The sequence below is a fragment of the Triturus cristatus genome, chromosome 4_2, assembly GCF_964204655.1.
Source record: "Triturus cristatus chromosome 4_2, aTriCri1.1, whole genome shotgun sequence".
NCBI classification, from domain to species: domain Eukaryota; kingdom Metazoa; phylum Chordata; class Amphibia; order Caudata; family Salamandridae; genus Triturus; species Triturus cristatus.
Window position 1 is genome coordinate 245,692,678 of NC_140586.1, and position 20,167 is coordinate 245,712,844.

Sequence of the window (20,167 nt, forward strand, 5' to 3'; positions counted from 1 at the left end):
GTAGATTTATTTAAATTGACAGGAACACCTGATATCGCACGGAATAGTGTAAACTCTTGAATGACCGGGCTCAGGTTCCGGGCTGGGCCGGAAAGGTACAGAGTTATATCGCCTGCATATAGAGACAATCCAATTGCATTTAGAGAATTCTAACCTTTCCTTTTACAAAGGCCACCACAACCCTAAACTAAACCTTCCAGTCAAAATAAATAATAAAAATATTCAATGTTTACTTTTCTAGGTTTTACAGTGTGAATAAAAGTTTTTATTTTTCCACATAATGCTAATCAGGCTTGGGGTCCATTTGGAGAGCTGGGTATTGTTGCAGCATGTACGGATGCAGCTGCATCCCCAATATGTACATGGTTCCCAGCAGAGGAAACTGGACTGGAGGTGTAGAAGTGGCATCAGTAGTAGTAGTGTATCACCAGGAAATAAATCACCAATATCTTTAAGAGCTTTTTATTAATATGCTTTATAAAGTACATCCCATCCAATTAAAACAATCGTTATCCACTCTTGTTCATATTACCCCCCAATCCCATGCCCAACAAACCCCTCAATCAGAAAACAATAAAATACATCTGCAAAAAATTAACTTTTCGGGTGTGGCTATTCTATAAAAGGGTACAGTGGATACTTCCACCACACAATCAATTGCAGACACTATTAAAATACACACCGCTACTTGACTAGCCATTCTTTCCTGCAGACCCAAATAAAAGTGAGGCAAATAAAAAGGATGGTAAGGCAGTCAACAGTGCCACACACATGGTGATGTTTAAGAACTTAATGGGTTTAAGAAAGTCTTGGGTGCTAGACTGAAGAGAACAGCAGTCTTTTTTTTAAGAAACTTAATGGTCACCATCCTGGTGTACCAAATAGTCCACTTTCCTACTGTCTTGTGCTATCAAGAAGTACAGTAAAAAGAGTTCCGCTTCTCCACAAGGGTCAGCATTCCTCCGTCAAGTGAAAAGAATGGAAAAAGCCTCTGGGTGAAGGCTGCACCGGTGAAAGTGTAGAGATGATCCAAGCTCCAAACATTGTAGAAAGACAGCTGACCACCCTCATAGTCCAGATATACTCCAACTTTCCAGGGGTAGTTTCTAAAGTGCAGTCGTGCTGGTTTATCTCCAAGAGCCCAGCACTCAATCTCATTCCCTTTCACAGCCCAAATCCCCTCCTTGGGTGACCAGTTGAACACACCCTTCCGGTTCACTGACTTAGCTGCTACTCCCAAAAACCACTCCTTCGTATTCAGGTCAATTTTAACCTCCCAGTAATGCTTCCCTGAAATGATCCCCACACTCCCCAACACGCAGCGGCTGGAAGTGAATCTCATGGAATTGTCGGACAGGAGCTGTTTTTTATATGCCGCCATCACACTTCTCCGTTGATCAAGCAGTGCAAGCTCAGGGTGCATTGTATATATATCCAGGAGCACTGCAGAGAGAGGAGACCACAGAGTTAATACAGAGTCCAATAACCTACTGGTGTAATGCACTAAGATCCAGAGTCACAAAGAGTTAAGATTCCAGAAGAACAAGGAATTAGAGATTTAGAGTTAGTCCCTTCAGAAAGAGAAGACGACAGTCAAAACAGAGCAAAACCTGCCCACGGAAACATCGCAAACTATGGGCGCGATGGGCAGCTTACCTTGGAATTGACCTGCCCCCCCGTCCCTGAGGATGACCCTTGAGTTGCTCTCTCTGCTCTTTGCCATGTGCCCCCCAAGGTTGAATCGACGGACTGCTTTATTATTTCATTGGGTTTTATACTGTGAATCTGCTGAATCACGTATTATACTTAGACACTGGTCCACTGTCTGCATAGTGTTCAGATTATTATTTTACCTGCATGTTCTGCAGGGGTTGTTTCTCTTTATAGAAATTGTTACGATGCACACATTGTTCAACTGCTATATTGTGCCATTGTGGGGCCGCGGCCCAATGTATCGGAAAATGACCAAATAAAATTTGTTTAAAGAAAAAAAAAAGAGCAAAACAACCACAATGATGTAATGTGCAGCAACCAGCCACTAGTAATGGAAGATGAGACCACAGATGTACTATAGCTCAGGGCCAAAGAGAGGAACTGTAAAGCGATCCAGAGCCACAATTACTGCAAATACCATAAATACTGCACATGAAATACCACGACCAGAGATTCAGCCAACACATGTTACAGCCCCAACTTAACTCCAGATGTACTTGTTACATGTTGCTGCTTCCAGTATGCTAAAGATGTGGAAGCTACCTACACTGGAGTCTAAGGGCTCTAAAGTGGCCCCTCACTGTACCCTAGAGGATGAGCTAGCCGGCTCCGCCTTTTGTCCAAAAGATCTAGCGCAATCGGACTACCACAAAATGCAGTGCACTATACTATTGCTATGTTCAGTTCTGAGGACCTAGATGGTCTTATCCCACCATCTGCTTCCAGTTGCACTGCAAGAAACCAGTAGAGGCAGCTTTTTTGTGCACAAACCCTCTCAAAGCGAGCCCCACCACATCTGACTGGGTTTACTTTCATCACTCTTAGACTAACAAGTCATCATCCTCATCAATCCACCTTATTTGATTATTTAAAATCATAAAAGTACAGAAGACAAACAAGTCTTGCGCAGGTGTGGGGAGGCTGCAGTCACAATTTTTAAAATATTTTTATTTATGGATTGATTTTCTTTTTATAACGGAAGAAAAGCAGTGAGGGGAGTTCAGACCCTATTACATAAAATACCAAAACTAAATAAAATGGAGACTTTACTGAGTCGGCAAGGAAATAAATAGCCATGATCTGGTATTGCTACCCATTAAACTTTGGAGTTGGTACCAACCCCCATACCCCTCAAGTCTCATCCGCGATGGGCGCCAGCCCAGAAGTTGGTAAATCTTTCCTCCAATTATTGCGTGTGTTCACATGTACACAGACCCCTGCAATTATCCCATCTCAAAGTTTTCAGTTCTATCTCAACTCACCGATGAATCTTTAGCGGATTTTCACGTGGTAGTTGTGCACCTTTGTCAGTCAAAACTGGGTCCACTAATCTGGTCACCATTTTACCCTTCTTTGGTCAGAAGTGCAGACCCAAAATACATTTCAGATCAAACAGAGCTGTCCTGCCAGTCACCTTGTCCAAATTATCTATCACTACATTACAAAAATGGACAATGCTCTGGCAGGACCAGCTTATTTGATAAAAAAAACACAGCAAGTACATCTGGGGCACTCTACAATGTCACTTTGGGCCATCAGGTCAAATGGTTTGCGAGTCACGCATGCTCTATGCAAGTAGAGAAACTGTTGGAGTCAGAGTGTAGGTTTTTGGAAACCAGTTTGTTACGCCAGGACTATTTCCCATTCAGTGTCAGTAAGTTCATGTCCTATCCTAGATTCTATTTCCACCAAGTTCTTAAATTGTCAAGCCTTCCATCTAAGTTAGCGTGCAGTGCTCTGCATAGCTGTGTGATAGTTATGGCCTCAAGCCAATGTTAGTTATTTAATGTGCAACTTTATTCAGGTTCAATTGTGACTGCAGGGCCCAGTTTTTCATGTAGTTTTCCTACCATGCCGCCATAAAGAAGAAAAAGGTCTACCTGTAAGAAATACACCTCCATGTGCTCTGTGAAGGACATCAGTTCACCATATTTATACAGGTCCCCCAGGATACGGACCCCATAGAATTGCACATCCTCCTGTTGTGTTGCGGCTCAGTGAGCAAACTGGGATAGTAGATCTGTGCTGCATGGTACGCATGTCGGAATTTCTTCCTTCATAAGGTCAAAAATGATGCCAATTGTGGCAAACCTCCAGTGTTAGGTGTCTTTAAGGCTAGAAAATGGGGTAATCGCTCACTAGGATTCTTCCGGGGTCATACCCATGTGGCTTCCCCAAGGGCTTAGTGTGCCAGTCAGTTTGTTAGCCACTGGGACCGAGCTGCCATATGATAATACTCAAAATTGCGGACACCCAACCCTCCTAAGTCCTGTGGCAATCTCAAAGTGCTAAGCACTCTGCACGTATTGTTGGGTGAGGGGGGCAGGGTACGACCTTCTTCGCCAATGTCACTCGCTGCATTATGCTTACTGGCAGCATCTTCCAGAACTCAACTGAGGACCATAAATTGCAAATTACACCCCCCAATGTTGCATCAAGATCGGGCTACGCATGTAGTATTCTAATGCGGAGGTACAAAATAGTGCGGCTCCCAGCGTATCTTCCCCCCAAACTGGTCAGCCAATATAGGCGTCAACGACTGCCCAATGAGTCATATACATGTCTTTGTCCAGTTGACAATGGCCTGCCAAATTCTTAGAATATTTTTATCGTGCAGCTCAGTCCCAGGTCCAATCTGTACAGGAACATCAAAACATCAGCATACGGGGAAATTGTGATCTGTTCTGGCTACCATCAGTCCCCTTTTAAAATATGTACATTTCTATACGTATCTGAACGGCTGTTCTTGGAAATGGTACTTATGAGCTGCAGTTTGTTAATTCAGAAGATATGAAACGTGACCTAGCAATAACTTGGTTATATAGGTTGCATGTAATAAGTTTGGAATAAACCTCTCCAGGTAGCACAGAAAAACATTCCCATACAATGGAGCCCTCCAATTTCTTTCTAGGTGCCACCTCTTCTTCCTACTCTAGCAACAGCACAGGATCATCTTCAGCCATTGTAGTTGTCCAAAAGTTCCAAAGTGTCTTTTGTACAAAGGATTACCACCTCTTTCAAAAAACACAGCCTTCTCTTTAGCAGATATCAAATTGAATGGGGATAAGAGGTATGCCCTTCCGTATTCTACAATTGACAAATGTGTAACCAATGCGGTTTTACAAAAGCGAAAATACCTCGTTAATATCTATAGTACTGCATCACTATCCAAGTTACTGTAGAGTTCACAAACACATCCTACAGTTACAATACCAACACATTTAACATTAAAATCCATAACTAGCCATGAAACCAAATATTAAATAAAAAATAATTGATGGTGTAAATATTTAATGTATACATAAAAATGATAATGCTGTACTACAGAGGAACTGCTAGTGGAAGCAAAATCATCACGCACAGATCATATTGCACTATGACCTTTGTCGAAAGTACTGTGGTACCAAAACAGTTTGAAAACCATAATGTGATATGATGAGAAATTTAAAAAAAGCATACAAATTCAATGGGGGAAAAAATAATCAAGGTGTGTTTGTTAGGAAAACGTTATTTCTATACAAAACCAACTTGAACTAAACAAATCTTATAAATTCTATAGTTCTAACTTGGTTATAATTTGTGCACCACCCAAATCTTACTATAACTCCTGCACCTCTGTATAGAGTGCGGTCAACTTGCTAGCGAGACTATTAACTACACATCAACCTTCCAGTTCACAGCCAACAGGGCATTGGGCAGGGACAGTATCGTGAACACTATCAGCTCAACAAGTTTAGATGGTTTGGAGCCAGGATAGGTTTCCATAAAAATTCAATGGTCCTTTTCTCTGGAACACAGCTTTTACGGTCCATTTGACCAGCAACCCAAGGAATTTTGCCTCCATGATTGAGGCATGAGTTGGTGAAAAGGTGAGGGGGCAGGGCAGCGGCGGGGAAGAATAGGAAAGAAGAGGAATAAGGCCATGCGGTCTGATGTGATCATCACCCACCAAGAGAAAATAGGAGACCATCCTTCCCCTAGAAGATGTTCTGAGGGAAAGGAGTCTTAGGGGTTTGGAGGTGGCAAAGTCTGCATACGAGATTGGATACTGGAACTGTTCCTGCCAGTAATGCCCTCTGTATCCACCCTTTCACTGAAGAACTAACTATAGCAAAAGGAGCGATCACATTGCTGTGTCATTTGGATCGGCCATGATGGCTGGTGCTGCACTGCCATGAACCTTCTGATACTATTGGCGAAGTTGCCATGCAGTGGATTCCAGGCCCACAGCTAGAGTCATAGCTTTGTTGTTTTCGACATGTTTCAAAAAAGAATATGTTTCTTCTCCAAATAGCCGTCAAAAGGTATGTCCATAACTATTGCCTGAACATCATGCAGAATGAAGGCAAGCATTAAGATTCAGCATGACTGCTGTACCCACAGACCATGAAACTGTGTCCACAGGGTCATAGCCACATTTCCTAAACTGTTTCCATGCATGTAGGCCATCATTCACAAGGTCTGAGAATGGCTTCTTTATACAGTCTAGCACACTGATAAGTCAATCCTTTATGGAAAATTGTGAAATTTAGGCTTAACTGCCTCAATCAGGGATTTGTAGAGCACACTACTCACCCGTGAGGGTTTCAAGGCACTGGGGGAGGGGGGTTTCGGCAGCTCCGGCCATCTGAAGAGCCAGGTCTTGAGGCTCTTCCTGAATGCTTGCAGTGTGGGGCATCGTCTGATGTTGAGGGGGGAGTTGGTTTCAGATCTTGGCCGTGATGTAGGAGAAGGATCTGCCTCCCGTTCTGGTTCTGTGGATGTAGGGGATTTCGGCCAGGGTTAGGTCGGCAGAGCAGAGGTTTCCCTTGGGGGCATAAGAGATTCGTTAGTTGAGGTATTGGGGTCCGGTGTTGGAGGGCTTTGTAGGTGTGTGCGAGAAGTTTGAAAGTTACTCTTTTCAACAGGTAGCCAGTGGCGGTCTCGTAGGTGCTGGTTGATGTGGTCTTGTCTAAGGATGCCGAGGACGAGTCTGGCTGCGATGTTGTGGATGGTCTGGAGTTTGCAGAGTAGAGATTTGTTGATTCCGGCGTAGAGGGCATTTCCGTAGTCCATCCTGCTGATGAGGAGTGCGTGGAGGACGGTCTTCCTGGATTCAGGGGGATTAATTTGAAGGTCTTGTGGAGTATGCAGAAGGTGTTGAAGCATGTGGAGGATACGGCATTGATCTGTCAGTGCATGGTGAGGGAGGAGTAGAGTTTGATGCAGAGGTTTCGGGCATGGTCCGTGGGATGGTTACCGAGGTCGGGGGCCACCAGGTGCCGTCCCATGCAGAGGGGGTGGATCCAAGGATGAGGACTTCCGTTTTCTCTGAGTTGAGCTTCAGGTAGCTGCTGCTCATCCAGGATGCAACGTCTTTCATTCTTTCTTTGAAGTTGTTCCTGGTGATGTCAGGATCCTTGGTGAAGGAGAGGATGAGCTCTGTGACGTGGGCATAGGATACTATGCTGAGTCAGTGTTTTCTGACAATGGTTGCGAGGGGGGGCCATGTAGATGTTTAAGAGCATGGGGCTGAGGGAGGATCCCTGGAGTACTCCGCATCGGATTTCTGTGTCAGTCAGTCAAAGTACTTTTATTTCGATAAATAAATATCATAAAAAAGACATAGGAACAATACAATACAAATTCATAAAGAAACATTATTTCATTAAGACAACTCAATCATTAAAAGTGTTAAAAAAGAGGTCAGTCAAATAAAACCATCTATTTACATTCACCTAAAAATTACGTTTATATACAACAATCCCCAAAGAAGCAAGATCCTGCTAACAATATTAGTGATATCACCATAATAAATTGATATTTGTCTGATTATTGGGTAACTTGCTTTTCTTGATCCTAACAGCCCCCACCAGGAAGCTAGCTACATGATGCATAATCCTAGGTGTCTGTAAAAGCTGTAAAAACAGGAATGCAGGCTTAACTTGAATAAACCCTGCCTCCCTTAAAATGGGAAGCAAATATTTCTTTCTCGGCGCTGTGTAATGGTCACAGAACATCAAAAAATGCGTAGTGTCCTGTATCGAAAAATTATCACATTTACACGGGCTGGCGTTTTCTGGAATACACCAGGTTGGAAAATGTCCAAGTATTAGGTGGATCATGTTAAACCTGAAACGAGTTAAAAGGAACCGGTGAAAAGGTAGGTTTACTGTGGTTAGATAAGGTTCGGTACCTATGTGAGTACTCAAAATAATGCTACTCCGAACCGAGGGTTTCTCCAATTCAACTCTTTCCCTTTCTGAGCTTAATAACTCGCCCATCATCCCCTTAATAAGACCAATATCTTTAGCAGTAATCCGTTCCGGAGAAGAGAAAAGTTCCAATCTCCCTAACTTAACAAAACAATTTTTAATGTAAGCTAGCCACGGTATATTTATAGCTCTATCCAGCTGCAGACAGTCTTTTAAAATGATGTGGTTGAGGGGAATTTCTTGATTCAGCCAGATTTTTAACCAGGCCACCACCGGAGCTATTCTAATCAGGTCTGTGATGTAACCTATTCCAAGTTCTGTATGGACAATATATGTGGGAGAGGACTGCGGTAAGGAGAGTACCGATCTCAAAAATTTATTTTCAGTAATCTGTATACTCTCAGAGTTGCAATTGCCCCATATAGCACTTCCATATGTGGCAACAGCAAGACATTTTGCCCTATAAATTTTTAGTAGCGATGCTATTGGCCTAGCTCCTAATTTTTTACCAAATCCCTGAAGTGCTGAAGATGATCTAGCTAGGGCAATGTTTCTATTTTTTATCTGGGGGCCCCAAGTGCCTCTTTCATCAAATGTGATCCCCAGATAAGGAAAAGTAGCTACTTTACACAGCTCTTGCTTCCCACAAATAAATGTCTGAGATCTTACTCTTCTTACTCTTGGCCATTATCATGATTTGGGACTTTTTAGCATTAATCTTTAAGTCCAATGATCCCATAAAATTCTCAAATGCGTCCAATAATCTTTGTAGACCCACCCCAGTGCGAGAGAGCAGGACGGCATCATCGGCATATAAGAGAACTGGAATACCAAGTTCTCCTACGCGTGGGATGTCTAGGGTTGCATCTTTGAGAATAGGGTCCAGGGCGTTTATATAAATGGTGAATAGTAGCGGCGCCAGGATGCACCCCTGCCGCACGCCCCTTTCCGACTTAAAGTGACTCGTGCAGCGCCCTTCTGAAGTTACTCTAATCGAGGCTGTTAGATTAGTATGTAGGTCTACTAATAGATTGACAAGGGCCCTATCTATTCCAATGTCTAGCAAAATTTCCCATAATTTAGAGCGATTTACCAGGTCAAACGCTGACGAGAGGTCCATGAACGCCAGGTACATAGAACCCTCTTTAGCCCTTGTATATTTTTCAACTAGTAGGTGCAAATTGAGCCCTTGGTCTATTGTACTTCTTTTTGGTCTAAAACCATACTGAACATTTGACAGAACCCCTTTCTCTGTAAGCCACTCATTCAATTTTGTTAAAATAACTCGTCCCAATATTTTCACCGAAGTATCAATCAGAGAAATAGGTCTGTAACAAGAAGGATCTTGCCTGTTACCCTTTTTAAAGACAGGAATAATAATAGATTTTTTCCAGGAATCTGGGATTCTTGCATTAGGAAGAGCATTAAAAACATTACATAAAATTTTTGCCCAAAATTTTGGCTCACTTTTATAAACATCCCCAGGCACCCCGTCAGGGCCCGGGGCTTTATTTTTTAGAGTTAAGTCTATCGCCCTTTCAACGTCTACTACATCAAAGGAGACAGCAGTGTCAACAGTGGAGGGGGCCCCTGCATCAGTTTCCGGAATCCCATCATTTGCAGCAACACTAATTGTTTCTGAATATATCTGGCTAAAATATTTGATCCAGTCTTCGTCTGGGATACTTGCCTCCAAGGGGCTGTTGGTGTCCTCAGAGAAAAGTGGCTGGTTTATTATTTTCCAGAATAAACTACTGTTTTTTAAAATTTCTGGATCAAGGAGTTGGGCCAGCGCATTATCTTTCCGGACCCTCTTTCTTTCTAGGATGTTTTTTTTATATACAGTCCTTGCACTGATTATGTCAGCACGAATTATAGGGGTAGCTTTAAGTACTTTTAATAGGACTCCATGTGCTTTCGTGCATTCCTTGTCAAACCATCTTTTTCCCATCAAGGGCTTCTGACTCGATTTATTCTGAAGACCATGGTTCAATTCCTTACAGATGTTTTCGAAAGCCATTAAAATATCTATCGGTTGTGTGCTACTCTCTAAACATATTTTACTTCCTCTTCTACTTTGGACAACACATCTCGTAAGAAGATGTCCCGCACAATTTTAGTCCATTTCAGCCGACGATTCTGGTCTTTTGCCTTGAGGTTTACACCCCCTCAATCTTTTACTCTATTTAGTGAGATTAGATCTGTTTGCATCACTGCAAGTACAACGGGATTATGATCACTAAAAACTGAGACCTCTGTATAATAATTTAGTACATTATTCAACAAAAAAGGAGACACAAAGATATAATCAATTATAGTAGCCGTATCCTTTGCCTTAAAAGTAGGGGCTCTATGTGTTCCCTTCCCACAACCTGATTCATATAAATTCCATCTAGCCAAAAAGATTTCCAAAAGCTCACCAGACCTGGTATGTTCCAAATGAACAGGTGAGGAGAGGGGGGGGCCTTCATCTTCTTGACTAATACAGGGGAGGGTACATGGATGTGTGTTAAAGTCCCCTAATAATATTAATTCGAAAGAATTTACATTAGCACTATAGACCGACAAGAAGTTGTCCAGTACTTCCAGATTTTGGCTGGTACACTCCTTAGCATGTGCATTATAAAAATTTACAAATAAAATCTTAACCTTATCTATGGTTAATAATTCAACAATCAAGCAATTTTCAGAGCCCGACATACACTGTGATAAGGTCCCTTTCAAGTCCAGTTTGAATAAGCTCAACAGACCCCCCTTAGACCTCCCTGCCACACTGCTAATTGCTGGAATAAAAAAATGGGAATAGCCATCCAAGGCGAAACTGTTTGTATTATCCCAGGTCTCTTGTAGGGCAATGATGTCAAATGATTTTAATGATGTTAGCCATTCGACAATCCCACTTTTATTTTTTATGCCGGCGATGTTCCATGTGGCAATTTTAAGGGATGATTCTGTTGGCTGTGTGGACTTCACTGATGTTTCAGACAGTCAGTCATTTTCCTCCAGTGACGATAAAACAGAAAAACGATTATGAAGAGATAAAGTATTACCCAACTGGCTGTTTGGTAACTGCTGAACCTGTAGGTCCCCACTGATTTGATAGGAAGGTCTATTCACATTTGAAACAGAACCAACTGTCCCCCTCCCATGACCAGAATACCTTTGCTGTACAGGAAGATAGTGTTGAATATGGTCCAAATGATTATAAAGGAAACCCAGAGGTCTAACACGTACCGAATTTTCCAGGGTTGGCAAGACGGATTTCTGTGGGTTCGGAGAGGAAGGGCTGGAGTCTTATCCTTTGAGTTCGGCCAGCAGGGAAGAAGCATATCCAGTCTACAGCAGCTCTCTGTATGCCGGCGTCGTGGAGCCTGGCAGCTAGTGTGCAGTGGGAGACGGTGTCAAAGGCGGCTGAGAGATCTAGTAGGATGAGGGCTGCAGTGTGGCCTTGGTCGAGGAGTGTGCAAATGTAGTCTGTGGCGGCTAAGAGGGTGGTCTAGGTGCTGTGATTGCTGCGGAAGCCAGATTGAGACATGTCAAGGATGTAGTTGGTTTTTATGAAGTTCATTAGCTGGCTGTTGATCTTCTCTGTGACTTTGGTAAGGGGAGGAGAGAGATGGGCCTGTAGTTCTTGAGGTCAATGGGTCTGCAGAGGGCTTCTTGAGGAGGGATTTCACTTCTGCACGTTTGCAGTCATCTGGGAATGTGCCTATTTCGAGGGAGCAGTTGATTGTACATCTTAGTTCTGGTGCAATGGCGGAGGCGTGGAGGGCAGGGGTCAGTGGGTGCTCCGGAGTATATGCTCCTCATGGTCTTTGCGGTGTCTTCTGTGGTGACACGGGTCCAGGTGAGGATGGTTGGCTGAGTGGTGTTTTTAGTGAAAGGTGATGGGTGGGCGAATTGGTTGTGTTCAAAGTTGTCATTGAGTGCCCTGATCTTGTGATAGAAAAGGAGCGGAGTTTGTTGCAGAGGTCCTGGGAAGACGGGGGGGGGGGGGGGGGGGGGGGTAAGAGGGGGCATCGTAGTTTTTGCTGGGGGGTGAATGCTTATAGGATGTTGAAGAATTCCTTGGAGTTGCGGGAGTTGGAGAGGATTCTGTCCTAGATGAATTTCTTCTTTGTAGATGTGATGAGTTGGTGCTGTGGTGGCATTCCTGTAGGTGGTGCATGCTTCCAGGGTTTTGCTGTTCCTCCATGCTTTGAGTCATCGGTACGATCGCTTGGATTCTGGAAGGTCCGTGGCGCACCAGGTGGCTTTCGTGGTGTGTTGTCTGTTGGTGTTCTGGAGGGGTGCGAGCGTGTTGGAATAGTCGGTTATCCATTTGTGGAGTTAGTTGGCTGCAGTGTTGACTTTGGACGTGTTGGCGGGGGGGGGGGGTAGTGCAGCTGAGGGATGAGGCTAGGTGCTCTTCTGTGACCTTGCTCCAGTTTCTGCAAGGGGGTATGGCATTGGTTTCGAGAAGTGGACGCAGTGGTGGTCTGTCCAGAGGGGTTGCGTGGTGTGACTGAAGTGGATGTTGATTCCTCCGGCGAAGATGGGGTTGAGGGTGTGTCCCAGCCTGGTGGGTGGGGGTGGTGATGAGTTGCTTCAGTCCGATGCTGGCAAGGTTGTTTAGTAGAGCAGTGGAGTTGGGAGTCACTGAGGTGGTCAAGATGAAAAATTCAGGTCTGAGCAGTACGCAGTCCGTGGAGAGGGCGTGGGGCGCGATGTGGTCTGCGATAGTGTTGGTGAACGGGGCGCGGGGTCTGGGAGTTCTGTAAGTGTGAGGTCCGCGTAAGGTTGTTCTGGGGTTGACCTGGATCTTGAAATGGATGTGTTCCATTGGGGTGAGGAGTCGTGCGAGATAGAGGTTGTCAGTTGGAGGGAGCATTTGTGGACAATGGCGAGGCCTCTTCCAGAGTGGTTAGGGCGAACTTTCCTGTGGATCTTGTACCAGTCGGGGATGGCAGTTTCGATGTCTGGTGCGGAGCTGGCGTTAGTCCTGGTCTCTGTGAGGAAGGTGACGTCTGGCGAGAGCGTGTTGAGGAGGTCCCAGATTTCTACTGCGTGTCTGTGCAGAGTGTACATTGAGAAGGATGCAGTTCAGGGGTTTGGGTGCGCTGGCGTCCGGTGGGTTGGCGGGAGCAGTCAAGGTCTGAAGATGGGTTAAGGTGTGGTCGCAGTGTCGGCAGGCGATGGGGCCCTGGGTGTTGATCGGCGTCGAGAGGTGCCAGTTGTTGATGCGTCCAGAGTTGAGTGCGTGGAGGATTGCTGAGTAGTAGCATCGGTGGTAGGTCGGAGCACCAGGGTCCCTGGCACTGGTCGGGCGCAGATGGGCTTCTTTGGAGCGCCAGCCATTAAATAGTGGGTTGGGGAGGGAGAGCGGCTGGGAGGCGGGAACATGCAGGGGAGGGGCCACGGGTCAGCAGCAGCGGGACCAAAACAAAACAATGGAAGCAGTAAACGGACACAAAGACATAAGAGGCACAAATCGATGAAATAGACAAGAGGCACCAAGAGACAAACGAGGCACAGATAGACAAAAAAGGCACAAAGAGACAAAAAACAGAGGACAGGCAGAGCGGACCAGCAGAAAAGCAAGGATTTCCCACTGGACCAACAGGGATGAGGCGCAGGCAAAAGCCTGCTGGTGGAGGGCTTGAAACACCTACCTGAAACAGAGATGCTGGGGGTAGAGGTGCTATGATGGAGTTGCGCGAGTGGAGAGCAGTTTCCCCTGACCAGGTGGTCAGAGGTTCTAAAAGGCAAGTAGCATTAGGCGGCCACAAATCCAAGCTTCCGGGAGCAAAAGATTTGTGAGCCAAAGCATCAAGTTTCTTGGATTTTGTGTCTCGGTGAATCATAGGAAAGGCACTTTGAAGATTAAGTGCCTGAATTACAGTTTGGCAGATGGGTACTCCATCACAAATTTGAGTGAAACTGAGACCCCATCTGTATTACTCCACAGCAAGCATGGTTATGTGCAAAAATCTGCATGTACATTGAGAGCCCGTCAGAGGAGAGAGCCCCAGCGCTACCTGCACCAGGCCAGCAGTTGGGTGTCAGGAGGCGCGTATTTCACCCGCTTTGGGCTCTGCTGCGTGGGAGCCCATCATCTAGGAGAGACTGGCAGGACCACAAACCCCAGTGCTACCTGCGCTGAACCCTACCACACCAGCAGTCGGGCGCCAGGAGGCAAGTATATCACCCGCTTTAGGCCCCTGCTGCGCGGGATGCGTCCGGGTGCAGACTGGGCCAAGAGCAGGCCCGTTTGTGCTCGTCAGAGGCTGGTCTGGGCCACCCATCTAACATTGGCTATTTAAATTACAAGGTACTGTTATTTAAACCTATTTACTCTAAACCGGCGAACAATCTATTGGGAGGCTGCCAAGATTAGCAAAGTATACCAATTTTAAGACTGACCAGCCAGTGTCTTGGCTGCCCTGCCACTGCTGCTACCGGGGGAACCAGGGGACTACAACCCCCAAGCACCATTGCAGGTGCACACCGGCAACATCACGTGCAAGGAGGCGCATAAATCGATGTTGGGCCCCGCTGCGTGGGAGCCCATGTCTTTTTCCTGCCTTGCTACTACCGGGGGAACCAGGGGACTACAGCCCCCAAGCACCATCGTGGCTGCACGCCGTCAACGCGGCGCGCCAGAAGTTGCATAAATCAATGTTGGGCACCTGCTTCAAGAGAGGCCGTGTCTTTTGCCTGCACTGCCACTGCTGCTACCGTTATAATTTTGCGGCAGGGCAAATTACGTGCTCTTCATGAGGCAGCTGAGCCTACCCCCGGCCAGACTATTGAAACTACTGCATCTCATGCAGCAACAGGAGGGAAGAGAAAAAGTCTTGAATTGGCAGAAGTTGAATGCAAATTGAAGGGCCACTCACCAAGGGGTTCGAGAACTAAACAAACCCACTTAACCGGAAATGCATATAAATCTCGTGTGAGCGTGGAAAGAACCACTGTACAGGAGGACAAGGACACTCATTGAAAGACTTAGTAAACTAGTACATGAAGCCCTGGCACCTATTTTATCCTGACTAGTCAGTATAGAACAGCAACTGGCTAGATTACTGCAGGATCCTAAGGAGAGAGTGGCATCTAAAAACCAGAATGATTCGGCCACCCAACCAAATAGCACAGATAAAAGGAAAGAGGATGCTTCTACTAGTGCCTCTTTGAGGGGATAGTTCCATCTAACGTAACGCCCTCTTCAAATAGCCAGGTTCCCCCTCAAAATGATCCCCAATTAAAGCCAGTAACAATCTCCTGTTCCAAACCTATGGGAACCTGTGACCCATGGGAATCCCTATGGGATCAACAAAGTTAACGATAGGGCTACTAATAGGTGGAGAATTGGCACGCTAAGTGGGGGTGGACCACCACAAGGAAATATAATCCCTAATGCTCCAGCGCATGGTACCCCAAGTATGCAGGATGCAAATAACACTAAATTTGCCCCCGATTGCACACTGAACACACTGATCCTGACGGGGGTACCCCCATCTGCCCTTTTGCCATAAAGAAAGCGGTCAAAGTCTTATTAATAAATCAGCCCATTGGTGCTTCAGGGAAATTTCATCCATGATAAATTGGTTTGAATGTATTATCATGGCAAGCCAGGTGGGTTGGGTGGGTTATATGGCCATATGCATGGAAGGGGATTGTGCCGTGCTCAGCCTTAGCAATGCTAGGTGTGTGCAATTGGATCTGGAAAACCTAATTCCCTGGTGAACTGATAAAGGTTTGTCCCCTGGGTTTTCTCAACCCCCCACTAGGGGAGTTTTTCGAGACAACAGTCCCCATGGCTCGGCCTGAAAACATATTCCCCCCCCCTTACAGCCCACCATATATACTCGCCCACTTTGAGGCTCTCTGGTCTGACTTAAATAGACTGACTGTACAATCTAATCACTCCGCTGTAACAAGAAGAGTGGGTTCTCATTGTATCAACCAAGGGGGAGAGACACACACACACATGTAGATGTACCGGGTAGCATGGAGTGGTTAGATCTACCGTGCACTACTCCACATAAACTCATCAGTACTTTTAAGAACACAGATAAACCAGAAGCCTGCCCCCTGCCCTTTAATCCAATCTTAAATGGCAACCCTGGTGGGGAGGGATCTGGCCCAGCAACTCCTCTTAGCACGCCTGCCATTAACTCTCTACCTATGGGTTTGGTGAATCAGGGACACACCACTCGCCCGCTTAAAATCATTTCATGGAATATCGCAGGGATTCGCCCAAACTGATAGATGAGGTATGGCTTAAGTATACAAGGGATTTTGAAATCATTTGCCTTCAGGAAACCTGGCATAAGGAAGACATTGTGTTGGACGGCAACTGCTCCTTTACTGTTCACGCAACACCTTCACCAGCAGGGAGGGCAAAAGGAGGGCTGGCGTTGCTAATCGCAGTTAAATATGTGTCCATCAAAGTCACTGTTGTAAAATCATCCAATTGGTATCAACTAACCATGTTCTCCAATAGTGGTGAATTGGTTTTATAACATCTTTGACCAAAATAGCTGCCATGTTATAGAAGCTCTACAGGCAGAAATTAATAACATCTCTGGGAAGTGGCAGCCACTATGTATTCTCTGGTTGGGGGATTTTAATTTTACTACCTGTCCGTATAGTACCAACAAAGTCTGCGCGCTGCTGGACATAGATGGTCTGCCCCGGCCGCATTTTATCCATACTCCACAGAGCGAGGCCTTAAATTCCATCATCAAGAATGATCTAGGCCTCATCAATAATCTTGCTAGTAGCCCCTCATCACCGTGCCCCACTTATGTTGGAAGCGGCAGAGAAAGTTTTATTGATTTTATGTTTATCTCAAGGAAGTTCATGACGCTCGTAGGTGACTTTGAGGTGGAACCAAACAATGTGAGTGATCACAACCACCTCACAACATCTTGGAATTTTAGCCCAGCTAAGGAAAGGTGATGGTCGCCTGATCCACTTTAATCGTAATAAAGGGGTAAGACTGAAGTGGAATAAAATAAACCCTTCCCAATTGGAGGAAAAAAAATGTGATAGCCAACTATGATCTGATTATGAGGTGCCTTCAACATGACTCTTCCCCCCCCGATGAGCTCATCTGCGAATTTGAATTGATTTGCGCAGATGTAGCTAAAAGACTTACTAAATCGGCTAAGGGAACACCATGAGATACGGTGTTCAACTCTGAATGCTCTAGAGCTCAAAAGATCCTCAAAATGGACCTCCACGCTAACCCCCGTGATACAACCCAAATTAAAAGCCCAAGGAAGGCATACAAAAATACAATTGATCAAAGGAAGGACTAATTGAGGGGCTTAGCGTGGGATGATTTGAAGAGAGACAGTTCCCCAAAAGCTTTGGGGATATTATTAATCCCCATTTTTTCATGGAAGAGGCTAGGCACATGGATTCTCTGATTTTGGGGGACGTCTGGGAATACCACTTCTCTGCCATATTTAATCCAAACAGCCTCCAGTTAGAGGGAGAAGAGGATTTGTCCCTAGATCTAACCTTGGCCTCTCGACTAAGTGCATCTCTCACAGTAGCCGAGGTTGAGGAGGCCTTCGTGAAGGGAATTACTATGAAAGCTCCAGGTCCTGATGGCGTACCATTAGATCTGTTTAAAAGTAATCATAACCTTTGGGCTCCCCTATGGACTGTTTGTTTTTAAAGCAGTGGTGACTGGTCCAATCCCTGCAACCTGGAAGGAGGCCATCGTGGTTCCAGTATTTAAAAAGGGCAAAAGGAATGATCCTGCCCGTTATAGGCCAATTTTCCTCATCAATGCCACAGAAAAGGTTTTGGAGAGGGTTGTCTTGGCATGGCTTGAAGCCTGGGCAACCAATACAGGGGTCATGTCCAGGACACAATAAGGCTTCAGGAGGTGGATGGGTTCCACTGAGCAGTGCCTTAATTTGTCCCCAATTATCAGCACGTACATGAGGGCCGGGGGGGGGGGATGAATCTATCCACCTGGCCTTCATGAACTTGTCCAGTGCCTTTGACACTGGTAATCAGGAGAAATTGTTTGTACTAATGCGGAAAATGGGTGTTGAGGAGGCACGGATTACCCTCCTCCGTAGGCTTCATACTACCACCATTGTTACCGTTAGGTATGGCCCACAAGGGGAAAAGACCGGGGCTATAGTCTCCACAGAAGGGGTTCACCAGGGTTGCATTTTAGCTCCCTTTCTCTTTTAATTTACACAAATGGCCTAGAGGCATTTTTATTAGCTAAGGAAATCGACTTTCCCCAAATTTGGGGCAATCGACTCCAGCTATTTTTGTACGCTGGCGATACCGTGTTAATAGCTCTTACAGCAAATAGTCTCTAAAAATCACTCCATTTACAGATTTTATGCTGGTACTGGATTTAAAACTATTGTTGACATCGTAAATACATTTCAAAGAGATTTATATACATTAATATAATTACATAATAAATTCCACCCTTTAAGCATCATCTTGGCTTATTATTGCCACTCAACCCTAGGTCTAATCTACCTCTAGCGCAGTGTTTCTTCATCTGGGGGTTTTCACAGATGTTACCTCTATACAGGTCCCATTTATCCAAGATTTGTGACCACTTCTTGGGACAGCCACACGATACATACAGTCTTCTCAAGTCAATTTTATTAAATCTTACACTATGGTGTGTGGTCGGAAATCAACTGAAACTAGAAACTTTGCTGTAAGGGATAAGAGTATTGATAAATTGAACAATTTTAACTATTTAGGGAACATGTTTAATAGTAAGATGAATTGGGAACCACTTTGTCACTGCAAGGGTGCAACATGCTGGCAGGGTTGTGGAGGGGCTCTTCTGGTTTGCCTGCAAACTAGGCCATAAGACAGGGTTGAGAGATGGTTACACTTTACAGAGCAGAATGCTTGCCTGTTGTATCCTATGGGGCTGGAGTCTGGGGTTACCATAAAAGCCACCACTTAGACTTTTTATGAATTTGTTTTCTTAAGCCTATCAATGACCCCAAACACCGCCCCTACTCTTGGCATCGTGAGCTGGGGCTGGATTTTTTAGAGGCTCGTATAGACATTGCCCCTTTGGGCAGAAATTTGGCTGTATGAGTTAATGAGTTCCAAGGGAGATTATTAAAGATTGTCTTAACCTAGATAGAGCACTGTTGATCCCCTGGCTCCGATTTGTAAGAGATGAATTGTATGAGATACGCTTGGGGCACTATTTTGACAATCCTTCCTGCATCCACACAAATGTTTACTTAACTAACAGAACAAGTTACTTACCTTCGTTAACGATGTATCTGTAAGAAACATTAGTTCGATTCCTCACCTTAGAATATCCCCAGGCGTCAGACTGGATCCGGAAGATTTTTCGTCAGCAATACCCCTTGCGCGTCGCTAGGCGTCGTCTGCGGCTCCGCGTCCGTCGTCGGCGGCGGCGTCGTGCGCCGGAATGACGTCGGAGTACTTAGACGCCGCCCTCGCGCGCTAACATCAGTTCTTGTACATAGCCTTCCGCGCCAGGAACGCAGAGCCATGCAAGATACCGACACTGGTGCCAAAAAATTCTAGGGCCCTGAAAGGGATAGCCTTAACCCTAGATGTCAGTTCGCAGAACGGGGAGGATGGGTGGGTCGGTGAGGAATCTAACTAATGTTTCTTACAGATACATCGTTACCGAAGGTAAGTAACTTGTTCATCTGAAAGAAACACGTTAGATTCCTCACCTTAGAATAGATACCCCAGCAATACCATCCCCGGTGGTGGGTCTGCGAACCAAGATCACACCAGAAAGTCCTGGAGGACAGAACGGCCAAAGAAGCCATCCCTCCGGACTTGGCTGTCTAGGCAATAATGCCTGGCAAACGTGTGTAGCGAAGCCCACGTAGCCGCCTGACAGATGTCCTGCAACGGGACTCCCCGTCCCAAAGCAGTAGTAGCCGCTGTAGCCCGAGTTGAATGGGCGCGCAGCCCAACAGGAGGGTCCTTTTTCGCCAAGGAGTAACAGATTTTGATGCACAAAACGACCCACCGGGAGATGGTCCGTTTGTGCACAGCTTTTCCCTTCTTAGCACCCACGTATCCAACGAAAAGTTGGTCGTCCACCCGGAACTGTTTTGTGCGGTCCAAATAAAAAGAGAGCGCACGCTTTGGGTCCAGACGGTGGAGCCTCTCTTCCTCTTTGGAAGGATGCGGATGCGGAAAGAAGGTGGGCAAGGTGACAGACTGCCCAAGATGAAAGGGAGTCACCACTTTCGGAAGAAAGGAGGGACAAGGCCGAA

At 45.5% G+C, this 20,167-nt stretch overlaps 1 protein-coding gene across 2 annotated transcripts in view; it reads right to left on the minus strand.

Moving 5' to 3' along the window:
- Positions 1–455: 455 nt before the first annotated feature.
- The window catches only part of LOC146833562 (E3 ubiquitin-protein ligase TRIM39-like), a 218,777-nt gene continuing 199,065 nt past the window's right edge, over positions 456–20,167 (minus strand). For both annotated transcript variants that reach the window (XM_085601416.1, XM_085601417.1), the window contains exon 7: positions 456–1,443. In XM_085601416.1, the coding sequence (XP_085457542.1) occupies positions 911–1,443 (533 nt within the window). In that variant the 3' untranslated portion in view covers positions 456–910. The remainder of the gene's footprint in view (positions 1,444–20,167) is intronic.